The sequence below is a fragment of the Pongo abelii genome, chromosome 12, assembly GCF_028885655.2.
Source record: "Pongo abelii isolate AG06213 chromosome 12, NHGRI_mPonAbe1-v2.0_pri, whole genome shotgun sequence".
NCBI lineage: Eukaryota > Metazoa > Chordata > Mammalia > Primates > Hominidae > Pongo > Pongo abelii.
This window is the reverse complement of record NC_071997.2, coordinates 36,215,097-36,233,570: the sequence shown is the minus strand read 5'-3', so window position 1 is coordinate 36,233,570 and position 18,474 is coordinate 36,215,097. Positions and strand designations below refer to the sequence as shown.

The 18,474-nt window shown below is 43.6% G+C and overlaps 1 protein-coding gene across 5 annotated transcripts in view; it reads left to right on the top strand.

Annotated features, from left to right (window-relative positions):
* Positions 1-18,474, top strand: part of UXS1 (UDP-glucuronate decarboxylase 1) — a 95,956-nt gene that overhangs the window by 45,245 nt on the left and 32,237 nt on the right. For all 5 annotated transcript variants that reach the window (XM_024241941.3, NM_001132704.1, XM_024241942.3 and 2 more), the window contains 3 exon segments: positions 4,675-4,855; positions 14,161-14,265; positions 18,269-18,328. In XM_024241941.3, the coding sequence (XP_024097709.1) occupies positions 4,675-4,855; positions 14,161-14,265; positions 18,269-18,328 (346 nt within the window).

Sequence of the window (18,474 nt, the reverse complement as noted above, 5' to 3'; positions counted from 1 at the left end):
ACAGACATATTTCAGCCAAGTTCTTTGCCACTTTGTAACAAGGATAGCCTTTACTCCAGTTTCCGGTAATACGTTCCTCATTTCCATCTGAGACCTCATCAGAATGGCCTTTACTGTCCATATTTCCACAATTGTTCTGATCACAACCATATTACAGGTAATCTCTAAGAAGTTCTAGACTTCCCACACAGCTCTTCATTTGTGAGCCCTCACCGCCGTCTCTTCAACACTCCATTCACAGAAGTCTAGGCTTTTTCTAGCATGCACCTCCAGATTCTTCCAGCCTCTACTCATTACCTAGTTCCAAAGCTCTTACCACATTTTCAGGTGTTTGTATAAGCAACATCCCACTTCTCTGGTACCCATTTTCTGTCCTAGTCCTTTTTGTGCTGCTATGACAGAGTACCTAAGTCTGGGTAATTCATAACAAATTTATTGGCTCATGGTTCTGGAGGCTGGGGAGTCCAAAATCAAGGGGTTGTGATCTGGTGAGGGTCTTCTTGCTATGTCAGCACATAGTGGATGGGTAAAGAGAGGGGCAAGAGAGAGACCAAAGGGACTGAACTTGTGCTTCTGTGTGGAACACACTTCCACGATAACAAACTCACTCCTCTGATAATGGCATTAATCCATTTACTTCACCTCATGGCCTAATCACCCCACCTTTTAACACTGTTGCACTGGGGATTAAATTACCAAAACGTGCTTTTGGTGGACACATTAAAAGCACAGCAGCACTGGTACAGGAATGCTGCAAAATCTTGCCATGAATTTTATTATGTGCACATGGAATGATCTTCCTGTCGATGCTGAGTATTACAGAATTTATTTTGCTTTACACATCACCACAGCAAACAGACTTAGTTTTTTTTTCCCCTCATCTGCCATCTCATGGGTTAAGCACATTTCTGAGGCGTTTGGCATGTGAGTCTGGTATATTGTTGCTATAATTTAAAGCCTTTTCAGTAAATTGGTGAGCCTTAGGACAGCTTCAACAGAAAGAGGAGGCTTGCTTTGAAATACGTTTTTTGATTTTTTGCTAATTTGCTAAGCATCATGAGTTTGACTGCTGACCTTGAACTAGACCACTTTAGCTGCCTATTGGCACCCACAAGAGCGAGCAAGAAAGCACACTGAGACAAACCCCTATACTGGAAAGGCATGCAAAGCCATGTAAGTTCTAATCCATCTCAGTGTAAGAGGTCTTACTTCTTTTCTCCTGTTCTCTTTTGGGTATTAGCTGCTTGTTATTCAAAGAGTATCCTTGGGTTTGGTGATTAGTGTTCCTGATAGAGCTTTGTAAGTGCTAAGCTTTCACCACATTTGTTTCTATTTGAAACACTTGCCTAATGGGCTAACATTGATTAGGATAAAAAATTGCATAACCATCCAGCTATGTTATATAAATCTTAAGTATTTTAGGTAGAAGGAAATTACTTCAGAGAAAAAAATTCCAGTGCATTTTAGTCAAGCTAAGGTGCTTCCAACAATTTTACGTCAGTACTAAGACTAGTGAGATATTGGAGATGATCATGTATAATTTAATACGCTGCATCTCTGATATCTCAGAACTGTCTGCCAGCTATTTTGGGTGCAGAGATGATGTTAGGGTGCCACTGAACATTTTGTTTTCAGAAATATTTGCATTTAGAGAAACAGTTACGTTAAAAGGGGTTACATTTCTTTTTCAAAGTTGCAAGTTTTTAAATGTAAAAATCATGGAAAACTTGGAAAAATGCAATAACATGAAGATAAAATGAAATCTCATCCCGTGAGTTAAGCTCTAGTGGTGAGTCAACTTTGAATTTCAAGTATTTTTCTGGAAAATCGTTTTTCATACTCATTGTTAGGTATAGCAGTAGAATGTGGGAGCTCTTAAGATGAAACACGAACCAGACAAATTGACAGGCAGTAGAGAGAATGTAATTAGAAAGACTGTAGCTTTAGTCTGTCCCAGCTAGTGATCTCTGAGGATTTTAGTCAAAGACATAGCTTCGCTGGGTGTCAGTTTCTTGTCTCGAAGGCAAAGGGGATTTGGAAAATGGTGCTGTTGGTAAAGCCAAATGAAAGCTATCAAGCATGAGGATGCCTGGTCTCACCCATCCTGTCTTAACCATTTGATTTGCATTTCATCAGAGCATATGTAATATCTATGTGGTGGTGAAGGGATGGTTATTCTTGAGGTTGGCCTTGTTAACTGAAAAACCAAAGTCTAAAATATTTTAGAGGTTTATTGTGATCCAGTATGAGTAACTGCAGCCCCAGGAAACACCAAACCAAGAAGCCTTGAGTAAGTGTGCCCGAGGCAGGCGGATTACAGTTTAGTTTTATACATTTTAGAGAGGCAGAAGTTACAAGGAGGTATAAATCAATATATAGGGCTTTTACATTGGTTTGGCCCAAAAAGACAGGCTCTTTTGAAGTGGGGGCTCACAGGTATAGGCGGGTTAAGAGAATCTGTCTTTTATTTTATTTTATTTTGAGACAGGGTCTCTCTCTGTCACCCAGGCTGGAGTGCAGTGGCACAATTGCCACTAACTGCAGCCTTGACCTCCCTGGCTCAGAGATTTTTTACTTTGTAATTGGTTAAAGGAGTAAATCTTTGTGTAAAACTTTGGAGTCAGCAGAAAGGAATCTAAGTTATGACAAGGAAGTCTGTTCACCAATACGCTGGGTCAGAATGACCTGGCAGAATATGACTTAGCTCCTGTCTGGCACGACCCTAGGTCCTGTTTATGATCTCTGTTTTAACGTTAATGTTGGTCAGTTGTGTCTAAACTCCAAAAGAGAAAGTATAGTGAGGCATGTCCAATCTCCTTTCACATCATGGCTGGGAACTCAGCTTTTCAGGTTTCTCTGGGGTTCCCTTTGGCCAAGAGGGGGCCCACTCAGTTGGGGGGACTTAGGATATTTATTTATTTATGAGACAGAGTCTCGCTCTATCACCCAGGCTGGTGTGCAGTGGTGTGATCTCAACTCACTGTAACCTCCACTTCCTAGGTTCAAGTGATTCTTGTGTTTCAGCCACCATAGTAGCTGGGATTACAGGCGTGTAGCTAATTTTTGTATTTTTAGTAGACACGGGGTTTTACCATGCTGCCCAGGCCAGTCTCGAACGCCTGGCCTCAAATGATCCACCTACCTTGGCTTCCCAAAGTGTTGGATACAGGCATGAGCCACTGCAGCCAACCCAGATTTCATTTTTAGTTTATAGCCTCCCCTTACTTCTCCTCTGCCATTTTTGGTCTTTTTCATCCAGATGGCTTTTTTTTTTTTTTTTGAGATGGAGTCTCGCTCTGTCACCCAGGCTGGAGTGCAGTGGTGCGATCCACTGCAACTTCCGCCTCCTGGGTTCAGGTGAGTCTCCTGCCTTAGCCTCCCAAGTAGCTGGGATTACAGGATTGTGCCACCACACCCAGCTAATTTTTTGTATTTTTAGCAGAGATGGGGTTTCACCATGTTGGCCGGACTGGTCTCGAACTCCTGATCTCAAGTGATCCACCTGTCTCGGCCTCCCAAAGTGCTGGGATTACAGGCATGAGCTACCACTCCAGTCAAATCCAGGTGGCTTTACTTTCTCACCCGTAGTGAATACTTCATCGTGTGTGAGATTTCATTTATTTTAAACAGGAGTTTCATGGAGAATTACATGTTTTAAAACCATAGACCTAGGAGTTTGTGTACCTTTTATTTTAGGTAGAAAGGATTGCTGTCTTCCTATTAATTCTTTCAAACAGAAGGGTAAAATAAATGAGAACTTTGAAGAGAAGGCAGAGTGGAGAACAGGATACAGCAGGCTAGAGAATCGAGTTGCACATGGCAAGTCTGTTTTCTGAGCCTATTCTTTTCACTCCCACCACCTATAACCTTCCCCCAGATGAAATTCCCTTTATCCTCCTCCAGTTACACCATTTAATTTGAATAAAATACCTGTGTTCAACTTAAAAGTATTTTTCAAGTGCAGTTGACTTTTCACCTTTGCAGGGGTCTAGGTTTTGTTATTACTGAGTTCCTGTCAAGACTGCTCACAGCTGCCTCATCGTGCTCTGTGGCTGGGAGTGGATACCATACTGTGTTCACATCACCACTCAGAAATTAACCACACAGTGGACTTAGGCATTTAGGGCTTTAGTCTACAAATAGCATGTATTGCTTATTAATTTGTTCTCATAAACAATTTAAAAGATACTCGTTTTTCGTGCGGTTTTTTAATCTAACTTAAATATTAAGTTTTTTTTCTTGGCAGTTCACCAAATCTCTGCATTTTGCTAATCGTTTTTTCTATAGAGTAATTTTTAAAGTTCTCAGCAGTAATATTAAAGCCATGTGAGCTATGTCCAGCATCCCATTTGTTATAAAACAAGAACCTTTGACTAATGGGAAATTCTCTGTCAGCAAAGACATTTTGAAATTTGTAACTACGATTTTTATGTATTCTTCCAAGAGTGGTAGTTTGAAATTTTAGGCTGCTTAGGCGTTTACGGATAGTGTGACCTCTTTGTTCTGCAGTAAGAGTCAAGATGCTACCTTAAAACCTTTGCTGTCTTCCTTCCCCGCCTTGCTCCTGAGTTTTAAGTCGTGACTGCACCAGAGATGTCTCTCCATGGAGCTGGTCCTCATTGTGTTCTCATGTGCTTTTTCTGGGAATGCTCTGCACACGCTGTCTGGATGCAGATAACCGGAGGCGCAGGGTTCGTGGGCTCCCATCTAACTGACAAACTCATGATGGACGGCCACGAGGTGACCGTGGTGGACAATTTCTTCACGGGCAGGAAGAGAAACGTGGAGCACTGGATTGGACATGAGAACTTCGAGTTGATTAACCACGACGTGGTGGAGCCCCTCTACATCGAGGGTGAGTGAAAACTGCACTTTGTTATTATTCAGAGCTCCGCAGGTGGCCTCGCCAGAGCTGCGGGATTCCTGAGGGTAAGCTGTTTGACTCAGCACATTGAAAGCTATGTTGGGTTTTATTTTTGAAATGTCTCAATGTGTATGAGGTGCCGTCCTAGTCTCTGTGATAACAAGTGGTTATAACAGTGTGAATAGCTGTCTTCTCTCCTACATGGCACCCCTGGTCCTGAACTTCATGGACCTGTTGAAGTAACTTTCCTGTAGTACGCATCTGCTGTGGTCTGAATGTTGGTGTACCCCCAAATTCATATGTTGGCATCCCAAGCCCCACAGTGATGGTATTAGGAGGTGGGGCCTTTGGAGGTGATGAGTTCATGGAGACAGAGCCGTCACAAATGGGATTAGTGTTTTTATAAAAGAGGCCTGGGAAAACCCTGTTGGCCTTTCCACCGTGTGAGGACATGGTGAGAAGATGCATATATGAACCAGGAAGCAGGTCCTCACCAGCACCCAATCTGCCAATCCCTTGATCTTGCTTATTTGATAGAAAACCATTGGTTCAATGTACATTTCTTTGGTTACTAAACATGGTTAGACTTTAACATGTTAATTCACCAGAGAAATACCAATGGTTTTGTTAGTCCATTTTAAAAATATTCTTTTAGTATGAGTTCTTTGTAATAGGAATGTTAACTGTTGGGCTTGTATTTAGCATTTTTCCCACAAAGACAAAAAGTTTTTGCCTTTTCGTTTGATTGAAACTTTATAACATAGTTTCATCTGTTCATATCCTTTTTGCTGTTTCTTCTGTTCTCTTTCTGCTCTAACCGTTCCAAGATGAGATGAATATTTAATCTAATATTTAGAAAGCAGCCATGGTATTATTTTGTTGGTTGGTTTTTTGCTTCATTTTTAAACATTTAATTATATAATCTATTTAGGGTTCATTTTGGAGTGAAGCTGTAGTTTTTGTAAAGTGTAACAGGCTATGTAGATTATAGCTCAGTGGGCTCACTTTCCTCTTGGATTTCCTCCTGGGATTGCTGTGGGGTTAACTGAGGTCATGCATGTGACAGGGCCTGGCAGGCAGATTCTCACAGTTCCCTGCTAAGATGCCCTTTCCCATTGTTCAACCCAAGATGCTGGGTGGTGCTGTCACAGGACTTTGCTGATAGAGTCAAGGTTATGAACCAGCTGGCTTTAAAATGAGGATGATCCTGAATTATCTGGGTGTGCCCCCACATAGTCACATGAACCGTCAAAGGCAGCAACAGAGAATGGAAGAGTCAGGTAGAGAGACCGGGTAGAAGAGATACCATGGGGAGACCAGGCAGAAGGGAAGCTGGAGAGGTTTGCAGTGTGCAAGGGACCTGACCTACCCTGGCTGGCTTTGAAGCAGCCATGTGTGAGAGAGTGTTGGCAGCCTCTGGAAGCTGAGAATGGCTCCCTGCTGAGAGCCTGTAAGGAGACCTCAGTCCTGCAGCCTCAGGGAACTGAATTTTGTTGTCATCCTGAATCATTCTCTGAAGAAAGGAACACAGCCCTGCTGACACCTTGATTTCTGCCTGCGGGGAGGCAGAGCTGAGAACCAGCTAAGCCACACTGTGCCCGGTCCTGTAGACCTGTCAGATCAGATCGTGAATGGATATTTTTTGAGCCTCTAAATTTGATTAGGCAGCAATAGAAAACTACTGTGAGGACTTAGCACAGCACTGGGCCCTCATTTCACTAAGTGCTGCCCAAATTATACCTTTTTTTTTTTTTTGAGACTGAGTCTCACTCTGTTGCCCAGGCTGGAGTGCAGTGGCACGATCTCAGCTCATTGCAAGCTCTGCCTCCCGGGTTCACGCCATTCTCCTGCCTCAGTCTCCTGAGTAGCTAGGACTACAGGCACCTGCCACCATGCCGGGCTAATTTTTTGTATTTTTTAGTAGAGACAGGGTTTCACCCTGTTAGCCAGGATGGTCTCCATCTCCTGACCTTATGATCCGCCTGCCTCAGCCTCCCCCAAATGATACCTATTAATATTACTACTCTCTTCTCTTTTTTAGCACATGGCAAGACACATTTATTTTATGACACTGTTGTTTATATAATTTCAGTACCATTGAGAAGTCAGAACTTAGTAAAAATGGTGTTTTAATAAGTAAATTATCTTCTTTAACTGCGAGCTTTGATACCAAAGCTGCTCTAGGCCATTTCTGTCAATTCTGTGACTGTGTGTAGGACACGCACACACACATACACATACATGCGAACACACACACACACACACACACACTTTGAATGTAGTCATACAATAAATGATTGGTGCTTTGTCCTTTGCTCAGAGTATTGCATTCCCTCAGTTGGCATTTATGTTGGGAGAGCATAAGATTCTTCTCTGCCTCTGTAGTTTGAAGCCTGTTTTTCACTTTCTCCTTCAGTGAGTCCCCAACCTTAGCATCAGGTCTTCTGTGCCCTTGATAATTTCCCCCTTGCTGCCCCTCCATCTCTTCACTCTTTCTGCCCTCACAATGCCCACTTCATCCAACAATGCCAGAATGCACCTTCCTTTGAAGCCCACATGGAACATTCTCCAAGATTGATCATTTTCTGAGCCATAAAAGACACCTCAGCTAACCTGAAAGAATAGAGTCCTATAAAGTGTCCTCTCAGACCAGAGTGGAATTACACTAGAAATTAATAACAGAAAGATATCTGGAAAATTACAAAAATATTTAGTGATGAAACAACAAACTTCTACATAACATATGGGACAAAGGAGAAATCTCAAGAGAAATTAAACATACTTTGAACTAAATGAAAGAATTAGGTTTCTTGTTTATATATTTGATAAAGAATGAGATGGAAGAGAATCTGAAATATTTTTCTCTTTTCAAAAGAATCTTTTTTCCTGATGATGAAAATAATACATACATGTTAAAGAAAATATAGAAAGGTATTTTACAAAGCAAATAGAAAATTATTTTTAATCTTTCTATAAACTGTTGAGGAAGTTGGCTGGGCACAGTGGCTCACACCTATAATCCCAGCACTTTGGGAGGCCAAGGAGGGTGGATCACTTGAGCTCAGGAGTTTGAGTTCAGCCTAGGCAACATGGTGAAACCCAGTCTTTACCAAAAATACAAAAAGTTAGCCGGGCATGCTTGTGCATGCCTGTGGTCGCAGCTATTCAGGAGGCTGAGGCATGAGAATCGCTAGAACCCAGAATGCGGAGGTTGCAGTGAGCCAAGATAGTGCCGTTGCACTCCAGCCTGGGCAACAGAATAAGACCTCATCTCAAAACCAAAAAAACTGTTGAAGCTAACAGCCAGTTGTTTTCCTAAATGTGATTTTTTTTCCAATTAAAAACATGCTTAATAGGTAATATGGTTATATGGTTCAGTTATTTTAAAAAATAAATGGAAAAGATGGCCGGGCACAGTGGATCATGTCTGTAATCCCAGTACTTTGGGAGGCTGAGGCAGGCAGATTGCTTGAGCCTAGGAGTTCCAGACCAGCCTGGGCAACATGGCGAAACCCTGTCTGTACAAAAATTACCCAGGCATGGTGGCATGCACCTGTGGTCCCAGCTACCCAGGGGGCTGAGGCGGGAGGATTACTTGAGCCCAGGAAGTTGAGGCTGCAGTGAGCCATGACTGCACCGCTCTCCAGCCTGGGTGACAGAGTAAGACCCTGTCTCAAAAATAAATAAATAAACATAAAAATGGAAAAGATAAAACTATAAAGTTAAAGTCTTCCTCTTGCCAGTTCTCAGCTCCCCTCAGGAAACAGCTGTTGATCCTTTCTTTGTATTCTTCTGCAGTGTTTGTATGTGACCCAGCTAACACAAATATGTATTTATAGTTCTCCCTTTTTGTATAACTATTATGTATTGTCCTGAATCTTATTTTCTTCCACTTACCGTGTCCTGGTGATCTTTCTATATCATATATAGAGACCTTTTTTGGCAGCTGCTTAGTGTTCTATTTTGTGGCTATGCGAGCTAGATCTCTTTACCAAGACATGGATTTTTTTCCCCTCAACATTACTTGTTAGCAAGTTGCCTTCGTATAAATATATTGTAATTTCCTTAGTCCTGTGTTGTTGGATCTTTAGATTGGTTGCAGTTTGGGGCCATCATAAACCATGCTTCAGAAAGCCACACATCTGTGTCTCTGTCATCATTTTCATAGTACACTGGCTTTCCCAGGGTCCCGCTACAGAGCACCTGTGCTTCCCTGAAATGCTGTCCCAATTTTCTTTTCCACCATCTGTATAAACAGGGATCTTGAGACCAGCATTTCCATGGGGAGCAGGAAAAGGCAGAAACGTGCATTGTGTCATGGTAAGACCAGTACCGGGAACTTGTGGTATCTCTGTTGAAGAGGTCCAGGAAAATAAAAGAAGAAAGTGACCATAGCTAACACTTAACTATATTCCAAGTGCGATTCTAATCGCTGTTTATGGTTGGTTGGCAAGTTTAATTATGTCAATACCCGTGCGAAGTAGGCAGCTATTTTCCTCATTTTATAGGTGAGGAAACCAAGGCATGGAGCCCTTTCCATTACCTGCCTTTTACCTGGGTGCTCAGTTGCTATGGAGGGCCGGGGGTGGGGGCACGAGGAGAGGGAAGACGGGAGAGCCAAGCCATCAACCTGGGCACCCACCCTAAAGAGGAGGGGTGGAAGCAGTGTTTGCCAAGGGGATTGAGTCCATGTTTATGTAGACATTTAAAGCATGCAGCTCTGATTAGAATATTTTTGAAGTATCATTTAGAAATTTTTTTCTCAGCTTTCAGTTTGTATTGCAAATGTAAATAAAACTGCAGTGGCGGCTCTTAGAGATCGCCCTCTGTTTAATTTGGAGCTGTGGGGGCTTCCTATGGAGCAGCCTAGGACACTGGAAATTCTTTCCCCTGCGGTGGCTTCATAGGGAAGGTGAGCCCCTCACTCAGAACAGATGACAGCACTGGCGGGCAACCCCAGCTCCCAGGGGCTGAGCCAGTCTCTAGTGTGTGCGGCCTTTGCCCTAAGTAAATACATTGACGTGAAATGAAGGGAAAATCTTGCTGTTCTGCTTCTTTGTGCTGAGAGAAATTTGGTCTTTATACTTTGAGATTCTTCATTCCTGTTTTCCATCCTGAATACTGTTTCTGGAGACAAAGACTAGGGCCATGCTGTGAGACTTCACATCGCAGAGAGGGACATCTCGTTGGGGAGTATTTCTGTAAGACCTCTGACTCGAGTGTAGAAAAAGAGAATTCTACTGTAAGTATCTTTTATGATGGGAATTTAGTATGTGCTAAATAATCACGTGAGTTATCACAGAAAGAACTAACCCACTGTTTTGCGTTTTAGTGTTTCTATAGCCTTTAGTTTCATGGTACAAATCCTGAACTGGCCCTTGGCAGTTTCGTACAGCGTGGGTGTGGCACAGAATGAGGCTTGACACAGACTATGTCACTAACTTAAGACAAAATTAAAAAAGAAAATCAACAAAGGTGTGGAAGCTACAGTCAGTTTTTATGTGGATTTCCCCTTTGGTAGAAGAAAATGTTGATTTCTCCAATGCGTTCTCAACAGTGGTTTCAGGTTATCCCGAGTTGTTCTCTTCCTATGGTGATTTTTTCTTCCCTATTTATGTGTCATTTATGTGGGTTTTGGGCACAGTGAAATTCAACCTAAGACCCTATAGGGAGTTCATTTGTGGTTTGACTGGTTGAGTTTCCCCAGTCAGAATTCACAGAAGAGCCGAGTAAGTCGCAGCTGTGCCCTCACCCAGCCTCTTCCCAACATAAGATTACCCTGTGTGCTTTCTGGTAGGAATGCTGCTGATCATTAATTGGAGCTCTTTTAGGCTCATTTCTTGAGACTTCTATTTTTCTAGCTGAGCTCCCAGCATGTGGCCTTGTAAATGTGAAAGGTCGTGGCAGGGTCTCTAGCGGTCTCTGGGGCGGCTGTGTTGGCACCCATGAATAGGCTGCCTTTCTGTCCCCCTTTGACTTCCTCTCCCCACCTCAGCTTGGATTTTGGAACGTCAGGATCATGCTTGGTGTACTCTGAACTGTGCAGTTGACATGTTCCCAGGGCCTTTGTCCTGGGCTGTGAGGGTTAACCTTGCTGCTTTATTTATATTCCGAAGCCGGTTGTTATTAAGGTTACTTAGTGTTTACTTAGCACCTGTCATTGCTGGTTATTTGTCCCTGCTCTGAATTTCCCCTCTTCTCTCCCCTTCAGAATTTCTCACCAGATTATTTAACCAACAGACTCTGCTGCAGTGCCCTTTTTAGGATAGGAACCGGAGTTATTGTTAATGTTACAGGAAGAACACATTCTCAAAGGAGAGGGGGGTGGTGGGAAACTTTGATTTTCATAGGGTTTTCAGTTTCCTCTCAAATGGGAGGATGCAGCAGTGCCGCTACTTAACTGAACATCTTGACAGTCTGATGGGGCAGCCCTCAGCCTTCTGGAGCAGCAGTGGGACTGACCTGTCCAATGAGTAAGAAACACCAAACCAGATGGAATGGCCTTTGGGGATGGAAAAACCCCAGTTTACGCTCATCTCTTCACTCAGCTAACTTTTGTGGAGCCCTGTTCCCAAATTGGCCTGGGCCAGAGCACTGTGGAGGGGTATTTGTTTTAAATGGAAGGTTTCCAGGCCCTCCTGGAACTCCTGAAGCGTGAGACCTGCAGTGGGCTCAGGAGTCTGCATTTGTGAGTGACCGAAGGGGCCTCCCCTCCCTGTAGAGTCCACACTGTGGAGAGCATCAGGAAGGGAAAGGCCTGCATCTCGTGCTCAGCGAGCTCATCGTCTAGTGAAGGCATGTGTGAATCTCTGGACAAGGCAGTGCTGAGCTGTTGTGGACTAGTGGTGCAGGCAAGGGATTATTTCTGACCAAGGGCAGTGAGAAGGTTTCCCACACAGACTGACGTCTGGATTGAGCTTTGAAGAAGAAAGCCAGGACTGGAGCAGATGAGGAGGAGGGAAGAGTGCAAGGTTAATGATAGTGGCTTTCTGTTTGATGTCGGGGAGGCTTCCTGTACTCTCAAGGCACACTTCTTCCCTCTTAGCCTTTAATGCAGTTTCCTGTCTTTCCCTGCATACCTTGTCACCTCAAGAGTAAAGATAGTGATGAATAATTTGTTGTGTAAGATCACAACCCATACAGAGTTGTTTATACTCTCTTTGAGAAATGTAGGGTGACCCTGTCTGTGTTAGCAGAAATGCCCGTGAGTGTGAGTCAGGTGGCAGCAGGCTCCAGGTCTAGCACACCTGAGCGGGCTCTGTGGTGTCGTACTCAGCTCCGAAGGTCTGGCCAGTTTCATTTTTTTTTAATTTTAGTTTTAATTTTTAAATTTTATTTATTTTTTTGAGACAGAGTTTTGCTCTTGTTGCCCAGGCTGCAGTGCAATGGTGCCATCTTGGCTCACTGCAACCTCTGCCTCCCAGGTTCAAGTGATTCTCCTGCCTCACCTTCCCGAGTAGCTGGGATTACAGGTGCCTGCCACTACACCTACCTATTTTTTTTTATATTTTTAGTAGAGATGGGTTTCATCATGTTGGCCAGGCTGGTTTCGAACTCCTGACCTCAAGTGATCCACCCACCTCGGCCTCCCAAAGTGCTAGGATTACAGGTGTGAGCCATCACGCCTGGCCCTCATTTGGTTTTGAACTTGGCACAGTCCTGCTCCAAAGTGGCAGTGGGTATGAGGAGGCATCTTCAGAGGAGGCAGCACAGTGCCTGTTTCTGGGGCTAATGGTCTGCTGCTTCTAACTGCAGCCCTGGAGCTTGGAAGTAGGTGTGCAGGAACTGACCCGGTATGTGCTGATCCTAGCTGGAAACTGCAAAAGATAGCTTGGCCTTAGAATTATGGGACTTTGTGAGAACTGATTTTTAAAAGGTATCTTGTTAAATTACAATTTGTATAATAGAATATTAGTTCGTCTTTTATTTTTAGCTGTTTTTCAGCTCAGAATAACTTGTGGGGGTGGGAACAGCAGTCACAGGATTTCCTTTTACTTGGACAGATCCTTTCAGCGAACTTGCATCTTGACAGACCATCAATAATTTTAAAGATTTTGTGTTTTGCTAGTTCTCTTTACAAAAAGATTATTCTTCCCATAAGCATTGGTTCTATTTCTAAATTAACTCACTGGTTTTCAGACTTGGCTTTCAAATGTTAAAAAAAAAAAAATGTATATATATATATATATATATGTATATATATGAAGGTCTAGAGTCTCCCAGCCTGCTTCAGGGTGTTGGGGACCCAGGCATCACCTCACTGGGTGACTAGTGCACAGTCAGGACTGATTGAGAACCTCCAGACTGACCTGCTGTGGCTCAAAGGCTTGATCTTCAGCTCCTCCATTCCCAGCACTGGGAAAGGGAAGACAGCAGCAGTTCCCTGGTCAGGGGAGCCCGGAAGGCCCGGGCAGAGGGGCCCCTGCAGGTATTCTTACACATCCATGTGCAAGGGAGGACTCATTTTGGCAGCAGAGCTTTCAGATCCCTGTTCCTCTCTCCTGTGGATGGTGGATGTGTTTCCTCACCAGTGGCTAAAAGTAGAATGTCATGACATGGACTTTGGAAGGATGGCATTCCTCCTGTGTGTGTGTGTCTGTTGCTGCCATTCCACAGGGAGAGGTTGGTCCCCGAGGACTTCTCTGCTATGTGCAGGTGTTACCTGACTTGGTTCTGTGCTGGAGCACTGTGGGTAGTGACGTTAAAGTGAATGCCTTTCCTGGAGGGGGAGGGGTTGCATGGAATCTGAATTGCTTTGCCATTCATGGCTTTAAAAACCTCCCTCCCTCCCTCCCCATGGTCTCAAGGTCTGGTTTTATGTATACAGGATGCATAAAAACAAAGGAAAGACTACTTTCTCCCATAGTTCTGTGTCTTTGGTTTTAAGTCATATTTGCCTCACAAACTAAAAAAAAAAAAAAAAATCATGCTTAATTCTGTGTCTGAAAAAACAAAGAATTTTTTTGTTTGTTTTTGATTTCCTTCTGATTTGAATGCTTTATCTGGGACAAATATTTCAGAAAACAATCAACTCAGTAATCGAATTGACTCTGGTTACATGAGAACAGACTCAGCTGACCCAGCACATGTTTTTGTTTCCAGATAATTAGACTTTCTATTTTTGTTTAACATTTTTCTAATTACAAATGTAAATTAGTTTATATAAAGAATAAAATAACTTGATTTCAGTGAAAGATATACTAATACGTTTGTTATACAGTATATATATCCTAGGAGATCAGTATTTTTTTAGTGTTTTTTTTTGAAGTAATAGGCTTCTGTTTTGTCTCCTTTAGTTGACCAGATATACCATCTGGCATCTCCAGCCTCCCCTCCAAACTACATGTATAATCCTATCAAGACATTAAAGACCAATACGATTGGGACATTAAACATGTTAGGTAAGTTGTCATTTTCTTGTTTTTTGGCTGTTGCTGGGAATATTTTAGATGATTACAAGCATAGGTCATTGAATCTTCTACTAGAGTTTGATCTGAGCGTGTTCCCTCGTCCCTTATCGCCCTGCCTGTGGTATTTGGCAGTTTTGCAGTGTTATTTCAGTGTGACTTTATTTGTCATCAGAATATGTCATGGAGGAGATGGTCTAACTTTTCATGCATTGAGTAATCAGGCTGCAGCACCCTGGTGCAGATCCCCTGGGAGTGACCACAGGCACTTCATGTGACCGACCACCCAGCCTGCCCCCCTCCCCTCCTCTGAAACCAGTTGATGAATGCTGAGGATAAGTGGCATGCCTCATGCTGGAAAGAGGCAGTGGTGGCTCTGATCCCAAGGTTGGGTTGGCATGGCCTTACACACAGGGGTGATTCAGTAGCACTCCTTGAAGAAATGGATGGAGACATCTGTATGGGGTGTTACCAAGACTGAGTACCTGCCCTAGATTGGACTTCAGGGTTCGCATTCATAAAAGATGGAAGAGAGAGCATTGTTAAGGGTGGCCGTATGTGTATATTCACAGATGACATGCCTTAGATTTATAGCACTGGGTAATGTGCACATATTAATGTTTAAAATTAGAGGCATGCTTAAATTTGGCACAGTTTTTTCAAAAAACTCTAGGGGTTTTGATTATTTGCAAAGTGGAAGAAAGAAACCACTTTTAAAAATGGCAAGTAAATGATGGATTTAAATATAGGAACATTTAATACAGGTTCTGCAAATAGATTTGGGAAATACAGCACTAAATTTTAATTTGAACAAAGCATGGAGTCAAGAGAATGAAAGGACAGCCAGAGATTGGTTTATCTCTTTGACGCAATATTTTAGGGGGTGGTACTAGTCAAGGTTCTACAGAAGAACAGAACCAATAGGATGTGTAGAGATTTAGAGAAAGAAATTTGTTACGAGGGATTGGCTCACATGATTATGGAGGTCAAGAAGTCCCACCGTCTGCCTTCTGCAAGCAAGAAAGAGAACCAAGAAAGCCAGGGGTGTAGTTCCAAGGCCTGAGAACCGGAGAGCCGAGGGCAGATCGATGTTCTGTGTAAGCAGTCGGCCTTCCTCCATCTTTGTGTTCTAGTCAAGCCTGTAAGGGACTGGATGATACATCCACATTGGGGAGGGCCATCTGTTCTACGCAGTCTACAGATTCAAATGCTCCTCTCTTCTGGAAACACCCTCACAGACACCCCCGGACATAATGTTCAACCAGATACCTGGGCATCCTGTGGCCTAAGTTGACACATAAAATGAACCATCACAAGGGTCAATTTGTTTGGAGTAAAATGATTCATTCTTCCTATCTGGAAAGAGCTTCATCTTCTTTGTTACCGTCTCCTGCTCTGGTCACCAGACAGAACAGCGTACTGCTGCTTCTGCTTAGAGGTGTGCGTGGTGCCCTCTTCTTGCCATCACAAGTGCCTACCCCTCCCTACACTCTCTCTGCCCCACCCCCCTCCATCATACCAGAACTAGACCGTAGAGGAAAAGCCCATCATGCACTTGGTGTTTAGAGAGATTCCATTTATTCTTCCTACTTGGGGGTGCAGTCACTGTGCCTGTGGGTCCTGTCACTGTGGGGCAGATTCAGATGGGGTTACCCTCAGGCTCTTCTGCACTTGGCGCCCCATGGGGGTTGGGGGCTGCTGAATGGGCACAAGTGTCAGTGATACCTAGTAGGAAAGGAAAGGCTCCCTAAGAGAGGCCTCAGCAAAATGCTATTAGAGTTAAAGGCAAAAGTGACTCGAGCTAGGGCTTGAGCTATGACTGAGATTGAACGTGGAGGCCTTGCAGGAATGGTAAAGAGTCTTCCAGGAGAGATACAAAAGGCAAAGGGAGACCATTGGTAGGCTGGAAAGCAACCCAAATTGGACTTTGTGTTCTGAACCGAGAGGAGCCGTCATTAGCCATCTTGCGCTTCAGACAAGATGCCATGAACTTTGCCTGGCTTCTTTCTGGTGAGGCCCTTTCCTCTATGTAACTTGCCCACCTCCCAGACCCTGTGCTAGAGTTCTTTCTCTGATGAAAGTTTTTCGTAACCCCCAGACACTACAGCAGCAGGATAGCTCCCTTGGCTTCACTCCCTGACAGTTGTCTCTGTAGATCCTGCGTAAGTCATTCCATCAAAGTGATACAGAAATAGTCTTAGTTTCAAAATCTTTAAACTCAGTTGTTTTTGAAATATAACACATGCATTTGTGATGTGTGTTTGTGACCAAAGTTCAGAGAAAACTATAAACTAGAAAGAACTCAGGTAGGGGGGAATATAAAATGTATAGTTACTCTGGAAAACAGTTTGACGCTTTGTTAAAAAACTAAATATGCACCTACCATAAGACTCAGTGATTGTATTCTTGGGCATTTCTCCCAGAGAAATGAAAATTTATGTTCACATGAAAACCTGTATGAATGTTCATAGCAGCTTTACTTGTAGAGGTCAAAAACGAGAAGCAACCAGAATGTCCTATCATAGGTGAATGATTAACGGCAGTGCATACATATATCCCCTGGAATTCTACACAGCAATAGATTAGGAAGGAACTTTGATACACACTGCAGCTTGGATAGATTTTGAGGGAAATATGCTCCATGAAAGAATTCAGTCCTAAGAGACCATGTTCCATTTGTGTATCATCCTTGAAATGACACAGTTTTAGATATGGAGAATTGGTTAGTGGTTGCCAGGGGTCAGCAGATGCGAGGGAGCAAGGAGAGGCTATAGAAGGGCCATGTGAGGGATCCTGGTGGAGATGGAAATGCTCTATCACTTTTATCAATGGACTGTCCGTTTCAGTGGAAATAGTCACTGATCATATCAATGTCAATGTCCTGATTGTGCCACAATCTAGTTTTGCAAATATTAGCATTGGGGGAATCTGGGTAAAAGATACATAGGGTCCCTATACTACTTTGTACAATTGAATTTGAATGTACAAATATCTCAGAAAATTTAATCAGGAAGAAAAAGATCTCAGGTCCTTCATTTTGAAGCTACTACATTGTCTGACACACTGATACCCCTGGCTCCTGCACGCTAGAATCCTACCACCCCACCCAGCCTCACCCAGAAGCACACATAGGTTGCATGTGCCTGGCTCGTCTCACCCTCCTAGCAGTGCTTTGTGGGCATGTGTTGGCCCCTGCTGTTGGGCGGGGGGGGGGGGGGAGCAGAGCTGAGGGGTGTCCAGCACAGCCCCCCTCTAGTGTAGTGGTGATTGGGGGTGGGGTGGGGTATGTCGCCTGTCTTAAGTACAGGGTTAGTGAAGGTCGGGGGGTTCTTGGAGCCTGTAATGAACCACTGTACACTGGGACTCTGAATGAGTTTGGAAGACTTTCCGTACTTACTTGACCACCATAGATAATGATGTTCTAGTCAGTTACATGTGAGTGGTCAGTCCAGGAAAGGGGTTCAGAGCAGAATTGAGGAATGTGACAGTTGCTTTGGAGAAGGTGCTGTGTAAGCTGAACCGCATAGGAGGAAGAAAAATGAGTGCAGAGTTACCCAGACAGGGTGGCACGGGCAGTTAGAAGAGCCCAGGACATGTTCAGGAAGTGGCAGGCTGACCATTGTGGAAGTTAAGAAGAGAAGGGCCTTGCCTTCTGCCAACCAAGGGAAAGTTACCCAGTAAAATATGGGGTAATATTTGGGGGCAGAGGAGTCTTCACGAAACTCCTCAAATCACACTTTATCAAACTAACAGATTCTGCGTTTGGCCCTGCTTATGACAAGTGTTCAACAAAATACTGGCCTTCTGAGAATCCATTTATGTTTTTCTTACTGCATTTGCTTTGTTTATTTTGGTGCCAAAGCAGATGCAGTAAGGGTAGATAATTGGATAGATAATTAAATGTCTTTAATACTAAAACATTGCTTAAATTGGCCAGCAAAAAATGTACCTGCACATGTAAATTGAGTCTCTTTTATCATGTCTTTGCTTTCTATAGGGCTGGCAAAACGAGTCGGTGCCCGTCTGCTCCTGGCCTCCACATCGGAGGTGTATGGAGGTGAGTAGGAGGTTCTCTCAGGAGATGCTCACTCCAGCCCTCGGACTGTTTTCATCCTGTCTCAGAAGAGTCCAGTGTTCTTTTCTGAGGAGGCCCAGCCTGCCCATGCTCCTCTTGTGCACGAGAGGCTACCTGTCAGCCTCCCG